Genomic DNA, 11,367 nt, shown 5'->3' with positions numbered 1-11,367 from the left:
CAAGATCCCAGAAAGTCAACGTCACAAGTGAGTTCATGTGCACTAAACTGTGATCACCAACAAACAAACTTCTGGAACATTAACAGCATATTTCTGATGTTTTAACGGTTTAAGATGGTAAAACAAATTACAAATGACAACAACAAAACTTAACTTACTAGCTTTTATTTTAATTATGAACCAAATTGAAAGTCTTGTTGCAAATGCTAAGCGGTCTGCGTACTTAAGGTGTGACAAAGTTTGGTCTCAGTTTATGACAAATTAAACAGCAACCTGTGATGAAGGTCGTGATGTGTCATTAAAAGCAAAAAATAATAATGAAAAAATGTAATTAAAATAAAACAACTGCATCCTTTATATTTAAACATGGGCAAAGAAAGACCTTGATGATGATAGCATCTAAGTGTATGTTTTTTTGTTGTTCTGTGCTTCTCTTTAATATCCAGGACTCTGTTTTTATTGACAGGTGTTCCTATTGCTGGATGTTTGATCCCAAAGCTGCCGTCAAACCTGAAACCAACAGCAACACGTGTTTTATCACCATTACAAGCAACTAATTATTCCACTTACCATTTGAAACTGGGTAGTCTGAGTGTTCAAGAAAAACTATTCTCACCTGTTTTGACCAACCCTGCCTGTCTGGGTTTGTTTACTTTTGGTTTTAAGTCACTTTCTGGTTAGGTTTAAACACCAAAACTGCACTGTGAAGTTTAAGAAAATGTCATGCTTGTTTGGACACTTTTACATGTTCGAAGCTTGGTGAAAATTAGGCATCAAAATTATTTGGTTAGGATTTGGGAAAATGCCATGGCTTGGTTTAAAATACGACAGATTCAATGTATTTTTTAAGCTTTTCCTTCTTTTTCTTGGTTACCAGGGTGATGAGTCCCACCTCATCTAATATATGACTGATTGGTTGAAGAGAAGTGACAATGAAGCAATAAAGTCAGTGGCAAAGATATGTTGATTAGAGAAGTATTTATGATGCATTACAAATGAACATAGTATGTTTCTCACAAAACATGTTTGAGAATTACTTGTATAGAAACGTAATTATGCAGAGACTTTGTTGATTTGACATGATGCCCAACTGAAAGCCAAGACATCAACAATGAGGTTTGAGGAAGTCAAACTGGAGTCATGAAATTTGTCCTCGAAGGGTTCAAATGGTTTGTATGTCACTGTCAGGTAGAAATGTCATAAAAGAAGAACTCTTGCTTCTTAAATGTTCTGTGGGGTGGGAAACAGATTGCTTAGAGAAAGATGGGGGGGGGGGGGGAATACAATTTCTTTATGTTGTTGTCTCTCTGTGGACACCTGGGAGTCTGTTCTGTCTTCTGCCTTCTGGGCAAACATACGAATATCTGAGTTTAGATCCTCTATGTTTAATGTCTTTCTGCAGCCACTTTGATAATGAGCTGTACATCTCCTCCTGATCTAAAGCTTGTTCATCTTCATCTTTTAAAATTTTAACAAAGCTTTACCTCACACGTGGAACTAAAAACACAAATTCTGCTTTTGCGGGTTGTTCACAATGCACCTGCCAGTTTAGCAGCCATGGGATTAAGGTTGTGTTAGCTTCCCAAGTTGATTAACTGCCATGTTCAGTTTACTGCTTACCTGAAGTATTCAAGACTCCTGACAGCCAATCAGAGAGCAGCATTTTCCACTGTTTAGGAGAAAATTTAAATGTAACCGAAAACCCCTAAACTCAGCATCAGTTTAGCCGATACAAGTTTCAGTGATGTTTGATTTTATGCTGCTTTTATGAATTTCATCTGATGTTTGTCAACTCTGTGATGTTTAAGACTCATCCCAACGATAATCAGTTCCTGAATTCAAGTACAGACAGCATCTTGTTTTTGATATTTTTGCTGAATCTGTTACAATTGATTATGACATGCTATCATTAATCTGTAGAGAAATAAATTCCCGCTGACCATGTGGTTTCCTACTTACTGCTTCAATGATTCATAGATAAAACTCAAGTCTACAAGAGTGCCCTAAAAATGATGTCAACCAAATGAAATATTATGCAGCTGAACACATTAAAGGCACCACAAATTATCTAAATGTCCACAGTTTACTAAAGAAATTCACAATATTAACATGTCCATGTGGCAATTCTCATATGCTATAAAACAGACCTATAACTGAGTATTTCCACCTTAAAGCTGCAGTGTACTGATGACAGGTGGGGACAGCCAAAGTTTCTGAACAAAACTTAGAAAACAATCTTGTTAAACTGCAGGGTGAGTGTTTCTGTATCATTTTTAGATCCATAATAAATATATCAATATGTAACTTTGATACACAGTGAGGAGTTTTTGTGATTTAATCAGTGACAGGAGGGGGACTTTATGGGGATGCATTTTATTAAAACTAATTATCTGCTTAAAACTGATTTGGACTTACTGAATTAAGGTGCCAACCTCTGATTCACCTGCTGAGAGGCTGGAAGGATCTCTTTAGGAGATACACACGTGGACAAAATTGTTGGTACCCCTCAGTTAAAGAAGGAAAAACCCACAATTCTCACTGAAATCACTTGAAACTCACAAAAGTAACAATAAATAAAAATTTATTGAAAATTAAATAATCAAAATCAGCCATCACTTTTGAATTGTTGATTAACATAATTATTTAAAAAAACAAACTAATGAAATAGGGCTGGACAAAAATGATGGTACCCATAACTTAATATTTTGTTGCACAACCTTTTGAGGCAATCACTGCAATTAAACGATTTCTGTATTTGTCAATGAGCGTTCTGCAGCTGTCAACAGGTATTTTGGCCCACTCCTCATGAGCAAACAGCTCCAGTTGTCTCAGGTTTGATGGGTGTCTTCTCCAAATGGCATGTTTCAGCTCCTTCCACATATGTTCAATGGGATTCAGATCTGGGCTCATAGAAGGCCACTTTAGAATAGTCCAACGCTTTTCTCTCAGCCATTCTTGGGTGTTTTGGCTGTGTGTTTTGGATCGTTGTCCTGTTGGAAGACCCATGACCTGCGACTGAGACCAAGCTTTCTGACACTAGGCAGCACATTTCTCTCCAGAATGCCTTGATAGTCTTCAGATTTCATCGTACCTTGCACACTTTCAAGACACCCTGTGCCAGATGCAGCAAAGCAGCCCCAAAACATTACTGAGCCTCCTCCATGTTTCACCGTAGGGACAGTGTTCTTTTCTTCGTATGCTTGGTTTTTGAGTCTATGAACATAGAGTTGATGTGCCTTACCAAAAAGCTCCAGTTTGGTCTCATCTGTCCAAAGGACATTCTCCCAGAAGCTTTGTGGCTTGTCAACATGCATTTTTGTAAATTCCAGTCTGGCTTTTTTATGAGTTTTTTTCAGCAGTGGTGTCCTCCTTGGTCGTCTCCCATGAAGTCCACTTTGGCTCAAACAACGACGAATGGTGCGATCTGACACTGATGTACCTTGGCCTTGGAGTTCACCTTTAATTTCTTTGGAGGTTGCTCTGGGCTCTTTGGATACAATTCCAACGATCCGTCTCTTCAATTTGTCATCAATTTTCCTCTTGCGGCCACGTCCAGGGAGGTTGGCTACTGTCCCGTGGGTCTTGAACTTCGGAATAATATGAGCCACTGTTGTCACAGGAACTTCAAGCTGTTTAGAGATGGTCTTATAGCCTTTACCTTTAAGATGTTTGTCTATAATTTTTTTTCGGATGTCCTGGGACAATTCTCTCCTTCGCTTTCTGTTGTCCATGTTCAGTGTGGTACACACCTTTTCACCAAACAGCAGGGTGACTACTTGTCTCCCTTTAAATAGGCAGACTGACTGATTATGAGTTTGGAAACACCTGTGATGTCAATTAAATGACACACCTGAGTTAATCATGTCACTCTGGTCAAATAGTTTTCAATCTTTTATAGAGGTACCATCATTTTTGTCCAGGCCTGTTTCATTAGTTTGTTTTTTTAAATAATTATGTTAATCAACAATTCAAAAGTAATGGCTGTTTTTGATTATTTCATTTTCAATAAATTTTTATTTATTGTTACTTTTGTGAGTTTCAAGTGATTTCAGTGAGAATTGTGGGTTTTTCCTTCTTTAACTGAGGGGTACCAACAATTTTGTCCACGTGTGTAAGTCTCCCACATTTACAGGGTGTTTATTAGGCCTCCAAAACTGAAAGGACGGGCCATTATTTCCTTGTTCGGAATATTTCTGCTCCTTTAAACTACAGTAACAGAGAGGAACTTCACGTGGAGAATCAGAGAGGGATTACATTTATTGTATATTTATTTTTAAGGGCCTGCATACATGCATGTAAAGATAACAAGTGCATGTAACACGGTGACGGTTCAGCTCCATGATATGAACTACAGGAATGCTGCTGCAGGGCTCAAAGATGATTTCAGTTCAGTAATGTTCTTTTCTTGATCTTGTATCGAGATTAGAGGCCACATTATGAGAAAAAAAGTTCATAGATGGTGGAAACTCATGAACATACATATTTTAGATTAATAACAACAGTAATTATTTTCAATACCATATTTTGCACATCCAGCCCTCAGATGTGAGCATTACTGTTAAAAATAGACAATATGAATTGTTTTGCTCTGTTACTGCTCTTTTCTGTTTGTTTGTTTGTATTTGAGATTGTCTTTTTTTCACATTTTATTGTTTTAATGTTTTGTTTCCTGATTGCGACTGATCAACTAATCCTGGTGGCTGTGCAGTGCTGCTTGGTTTCTGAGGAATAAGACGAAGCAGAGTGCATATCAGGGTTCTGCATCTTTACATATTTACTGCTGGTTTGTTTCCAACCCTTTGAAATCTGATAATCCAATGATTTAAAAAAACAACAACTGTAACGAGTGAGGACAAAGCATATTTTGATATGAATGTGTGTTTCAGGGCTCCACGGTTCGTGTTCAGGTGTTGTGCAATTTTCACACTCCCCGGAAAAATCTGACTCCCCCTTCACGTGAACGTGCGTGACTTACGTTTCACTCTGTGGCCACTTGACGGGTTTTCTGTTGTACGTTTACTGTTTTTGCTGTTGTTTTCGGGTTAAATGTGATTAAGTACCGACCTGCAGACGTGTTTTCCTGTTAAATATGATTAGGCGACATGTTTCTCCTCCTCTTCTCATCCGTATGTGCGCACCCTAAATGGCATCGGGGGGAGATGCTACGCTACTCTCAGCTTCACTCCTATGAGGACATTAGGACAGGACAGGGTGTAATCACCAAATATTGTTCATATTCCATCAGTGTTCTACACGTGTCAATAAAATATTTATTCACTGAGAAAACTTTACATCTCCTTACTTAAAACTGGACTCCCCTAAGAATGCAAGATATGGCATCAAAATATGTCTGGTATTTATGTATAAAGTCTTTAATATAAGTATAGTTCTTAAGTATAAAGTCATTTGTTATTTTTATTGGGCCAGTAAACAATATAATAGAATTGAAATTCTTTATTTATCCCATACCTGGGAAATTATTTGCTACAACAGCTAAAACACCAAATCACAAGTTTTTTGTTTTTTTTTTTAAATAGTAAATTACAGTCTGTAAGAACAGAATAATAAAATAAGGGGCTAAATGATCACAGTATGGCAGATTAAGAACAGAGAGACTATTTCAAAACTTGGACTTTAACAGAAATATGCAGGTTGAGTTAACTGTGCAGATTGTATGATATGAAACACGACGACATGGTCATCAATATCCCCCGCCACATGTGATGTCTATGAGTCTATATCCAAAATAGTGATCAAGGGCCATAACTCTTAAATATTATCGCACAGGTCTCATTTTCGAACTTGATCAAGGTGTCCATGGTGTGAAGCTACACACTAAATTTCGTAATCCTAGCTGTAATAGTTTCCGAGAAAAGCTGTCCCCTTCATCTCGGACGCACGGAAGCACGGACGGACGGACAGAGGCCAAACCTATATCCCCCTTTTCCACTTCGTGGAGGCGGGGGATAATAAAATGTGAAGTCAGATTTTGTAGGGTCACTTAACAAAATCTGACTCCCCTACTATTTTGGGAATGCAAGAAGTGACAACCTCCAAACTTTCTCAGCTACAACATCTGCACCGCTGCTGCTGCTGCTGTGTGAAGTATCAAGTCATTACAGGAGAGAAGTTGTAGGGGAAGTCAGATTTTGTTAAGTAGCCCAGAAAAATCTGACCCCCCCTACAACTCCATGTGTCACTATCCGACATGTATTAAACTCACAGAAATATTGTTGAAGCGGTCTAAAGGTGATTTAAATCTAAAAGGCCTACTTTTACGCTGAACGATGTGAATGACTGTGTGTTGTTTCAAGCTTTGTTCCCACCAAAGTTCCAGGACTACAGCTTCTCACCGATGTGACTTCTCATGTGGATAGTCAGACTACCACGTTCACTGAAACTTTTCCCACATCTTCTACAAGAATACGGCCTCTCACCTGTGTGAGTTCTCAGGTGGAGAGTCAGATGACTACTTTGACTGAAACTTTTCCCACATCTTTCACAAATGCATGGCCTCTTATCTGTGTGATTTCTCATGTGGACAGTCAGGTTACTACTTTGACTGAAACTTTTCCCACATGTTTTACAAGAATACGGCTTCTCACCTGTGTGAGTTCTCATGTGGATATTCACGCTACTATTTTGACTGAAACTTTTCCCACATGTTTTACAAGAATACGGCTTCTCACCTGTGTGAGTTCTCATGTGGATGTTCAGCTCAGACCGCCCACTAAAACTTTTTCCACATGCATTGCAAGCAAATGGCTTTACACCTTTGTGGATTTGGTGATGTTTCTTCAGTTGGTACTTACTCTTAAAGGTGTTTCCACAAACATCACATTTTACAGACTTTCTACTTGCATTAGCACCATGGTGAATTCCTGACAATGAAGACTTGTCTACATTCTTACTGTGCCTGCTCTTTCGGTTGTGACTCTTCTTTGGCTTCAGCGCAGCATTTCTAGTTATTCCTGAGTCTACATGCTGACTTCCTTCCCGATGTGGGCTCTCACCTACTGGTAAACTGTCAGAGATGAGCTGGTCGTTGTTTGGTTCTAGTTCACTGTGGTCACTGTCCTTATCAGTTGAAGTCAATAGGAAGGTATCAGTCTCTTGCTTCAATACAATCTGCTTTCCCAGCTGACTGGTGCACAGTTCCTCCTGCTCCTCTTTCATCTGTGGAGGCTCTGGCTCCTCCTGGTCCAGACTGGAGTTCCTCCCCTGGTTGCAGAGATTCTGGTCAGCAAGAACATTCTCCTCTTTGACATGTTGCTGTAAAACCTCTGGAAGGCAATGACAAAAGAAAAATGTTGCTAAAGGTGACGCACATCTGAGCAAATATGGTTAACCCTCCGAAGCCCAAGCACTGTCTGGACAGTTTTTGCTCCTGTCACATTTTTCCTCACTGTGGGCTTATTTTTCAGTGCAACATAAAATCCTGCACATCTATGGAAACAACCCAATGGCTACAAGTAAAGAGAACTTGCAAATGTCTTCTGTGCAGCATGGCAGATTTTTGACATAAGTTACAATTAAAATTGCTCCGCTTCATACTGTTTGTGAGCCATGCTGCATTGATGTGATTTTGCTGTCACTCTCTTTTGTCATCTGCTGTCTTCTCTGGGTAAACAATTCAATTCAATTTTATTTATATAATGTCAATTACAGTCAAATCGTCTCAAGACGCTTTACAGAACCCATATGCCTGACCCCCAGAGCAAGCCCAAAGGCGACAGTGGCAAGGAAAACACCCTTTTAACAGGGAAGAAACCTCGAGCAGAACCCGACTCTATATAGGGGGGACCCATCTGCCTGCTGGCCGGGCGGGTTGAGAAGGACAGAGGAGGGCAAGGGGGAGGGATGGGAGAAGAACACAGTCTGCATGTCACCTGAAAACTTTTTGGAGGAATTGTTGGTTGTATTTTTATATGATAAAATGTGACAGATTTTTTTTTTCAAAACATAACGTCTTATTTTTCTGGAAATAGACATGGTACTCGTTACTGAACAACTGTCTTTGGTTGTATTTTTTAAGCCTCTATTAGACAGTACAGTGTAGACAGACAGGAAAGGAGGGAGAAGAGATGCAGCGAAGCTGCTGTGAGCGGGAATCGAACCCAGGCCGCTGCGCCTGTCCTCGCCCGCTCAACCCGTTGAGTTATCTGGGCGTCCTTTGGTTGTATTTTTACAATACAACATTGTGTTGAGTACTTAATAAGTGGCCACCACAGACTTTACTAATCATATACATTAAATTACACATAATTGAGGATTTCACCTGCCTACAAAGAATCTCCAAAAAGTAGCTGCATCCTTGGTTTAAAAGGGATTAACAGCAAGTCAACGTCACATTTTGCTAACATTATTGTTGTTGTCCTTTCTGAAGGCTGAGGTATCGATCTGTCTCAGGCTTGTTCTGTGACGAACCGGGGATCCACCCTGGCTGTCCACCGCCTCCCACCTGATATCGTTTGACGTTGACTCTTACCTGTCTAAGTATTTATTTACCTTTTCAACTGCTGTACTCTATTGGAAGCTGTTTAAATACTACCCCACACTTCTATTCTGTCCTATTTATACTGGACGATAGTCTCCATATGTCATGTCAACATGCTACACTGCTGTATTACCTGGGATTAATAAATGTAATGTGTAATTACAAATTGTCTGTCTTGCAGTGAACCTTTATCATTTCACCGTGGTAAAAATTACAGAAGGCAGACTGACTGCCAGTGTCTCCGTTTCATTTATATTTTGTTCTGTTTTACTCAGAAATGATTAGTTGTGAGTAATAATTGGAATAACATGACCTCAAATACTTGGTGGCTGAGCATAAGTTATTTTTGTCATTAGGTACTGTTAAAGTCACGTTTTCCCAGCATGGTTCTAGCCTGTTTTCCTTTGGTAATTTGTTTCTCTCATCCGTATATAACATTTTTTTAATGTTCATGAAATGTACAGAAGATCTGTCACATTGTGGAAATATACTGATATTTAGGACACTTAATGGCCAGTTACTACGAATAATGGATCAGTTTGTATGCAGTAACAGATATATTTGTCAGTGTGTCAGAGTGAATGAGTTGGGTTTGACGTGGAGCACGAGAAAAGCTAAAATGCTAGGCAGCTTTCACAAAGAAAAAAGACTTCTGTACATTTCATTTGTATTAAATCAACATATATTATATTATAAATGGACGAAGGAAAACGTGACTTTCACAGTTCATTATCACAATAATTTATATTCAGCCACCAAAGTAAGTAAGTTGATGTTTGCCTGATTTCTTTGGGATTATTTCAAACCCTGAAACTTAAACACCAGCGTGGAGTCAGTTGAGAAATTTTAAAGCTATCCTGCTTTTCATCCACACTAACCGCAGCTCCTCACTTTACTTCTATCAGCTCATTCAGACCATCACAGTTCTACAAACCTGCTGTGTTTAACTTTATCTCTGGTTTCCAGATGTTATCCAGCAGTCGACGCTGACGATCGATCTCCTCCTCGTACTGGAAGATGATTTTTTCAAACAGTGTGAATATTTCTTCAGCAGCAGCAGTTAGTCGCTCGTTGATCAACTCTCTCAGATTCTGGACTGAAATCATCTTAAAGTGATAACATATTAATCTGAGACACGACAACACAACTGTCTATAGAAACTTCCACACATCAGGACTGGACAGCAGCAGTTGGCATAGATGGGAATCATGGAAGCTGGTCGAAGCTAACAGGAACAACGGTTCTTCTTCTTCTTCCTCTTCTTATGAGTTTGCGGCACATTGCTGCCTCTCGCAGGTCAGGGTGAGAATGCAGAATTCATACCATTCCTACTTCCAAAGATGTAATCCTGTGGAGCTGATAAAATGAAGGACTGCGTGCACCGACCTTGCCTGGTTCTCTCTCCGGGATTAAGGAGTCTCCTCATTGTGATTGATTCCATTCCCTCATGTGACAACTTGGCTGACTCCCCCTTCACGTGAACGTTTCACTCCGTGGCCACTTGACGGGTTTTCTGTTGGACGTTTACTTTTGTCATTGTTTTCTACTGGTTTCAGGTTAAGTGTGATAAAGTGGCAAACAGTAGACATGTTTTCCTGTTAAATATGACGAGTCAGGTTTCTTCTCTTCTCATCCGTATGTCTGCACCAACAGTGTCTAATGTCTTTGGGGGAGATCGTACCCTAAACAGAGTGAAGCGGTCGCGCGCGTTCACGCGAAGGGGGAGTCAGATTTTTCCGGGGAATCGGAACAGACTAAACACCTGTTATAAACATCTGGTGGAGTCCAGCTGTGGCTCCACACCGGGATGGTGGAGGGACCGGGAGGCTGACGAATCTCTGCCGGGCCTGCAGATACTCTGCTCTGCTGTGACGGACCCCCACTCTGTTCCTCCTCCACCATGCGGGACCCGAAGACCTGGACCCCGGGATTCGGCCCTGCGGACCGGGGCAAACCGGCCACCTACACCGGAGAGAAGAAGGCGAAGCTGGTGGCCAAAGCCAACAAGAAGTGGGTGAGGCTGGCCACCGTGATGGTGTACGTGATGTCCGTGTCTCTAGCTGCGGTCGTCCTCGCTGTTTACTACAGCCTCATCTGGAAACCCACCGCTGGACCCGGACTGAGCCGCACCAAGACCAGGACCGAACATGGATCTACCACCTCCGAGTCTGAACTAAGTGGTGCTGAAACTGCTGGTGCTGCAGGAAGACTTAGAAATAAAACAAAATGTAAAAGTGATGCTGATGAAACTAACTTTTTGATCAGTGATGTCAGTAATAATAGATCTATTGATAAGGACATGATTGATGCAATTAATACCAATAATCAATCACCTGCTGACACTCAAAGTATAACTCACAGCACCGGGTCCATGGAAGTCTCTACCGGACCCACCGAGCCTTCTCAAGCCGGACAGGACTTCACCTCTTCGGCTCTGAGCACCGCCGAGTCGCCCGCTGTCACCGCGGAGGATCCGTCCAACCTGCCGACCCACCGAGCCGCTGTGGGCCGACAGCCGGTGTCTGAGGTCGGCTGGACGGAGATGGAGTCCTCCGGGTTCGGGATGGAGGAGTAAAGGTTGTGGATTGGCGAGGTGGTTTTACTGTGTTTATTAATATGAGCACTGTTCAAGTGACTGTCGGTAAAACTAAAAAAACAGAAAACTGTCCTGAGAAAACTTATTTACTGATGATTCTGTCAGAATAGGACTCCATGATCTAAATATGACAGCATTACTTTTATATAAAAAACAACAGAGAAAACATTTTTTGAAAGAGAAGATTTGAGTGTCTTAAAAATATACAGTTACATCATTAAAATTGATATGTAAACCTTTTTTAATGGACTTTTTTAAATTTTTTTATTTAAAA

General features: G+C 40.5%; 1 protein-coding gene across 1 annotated transcript; it reads right to left on the bottom strand.

Annotated features, from left to right (window-relative positions):
- Window positions 1–4,232: 4,232 nt before the first annotated feature.
- On the bottom strand, window positions 4,233–9,768 carry LOC110966623 (zinc finger protein ZFP2). The gene is made up of 2 exons (XM_022216057.2): window positions 9,432–9,768; window positions 4,233–7,283 (listed from the first exon to the last, which is right to left on the bottom strand). Exons 1-2 carry the CDS (start codon window positions 9,601–9,603, stop codon window positions 6,340–6,342), a joined length of 1,116 nt encoding a protein of 371 aa, XP_022071749.1. The 5' UTR covers window positions 9,604–9,768; the 3' UTR covers window positions 4,233–6,339.
- Between the last annotated feature and the right edge of the window lie 1,599 nt (window positions 9,769–11,367).

Source organism: Acanthochromis polyacanthus, chromosome 16 (assembly GCF_021347895.1).
Source record: "Acanthochromis polyacanthus isolate Apoly-LR-REF ecotype Palm Island chromosome 16, KAUST_Apoly_ChrSc, whole genome shotgun sequence".
NCBI classification, from domain to species: Eukaryota; Metazoa; Chordata; class Actinopteri; family Pomacentridae; genus Acanthochromis; species Acanthochromis polyacanthus.
This window is presented reverse-complemented; position numbering and strand designations above follow the sequence as displayed.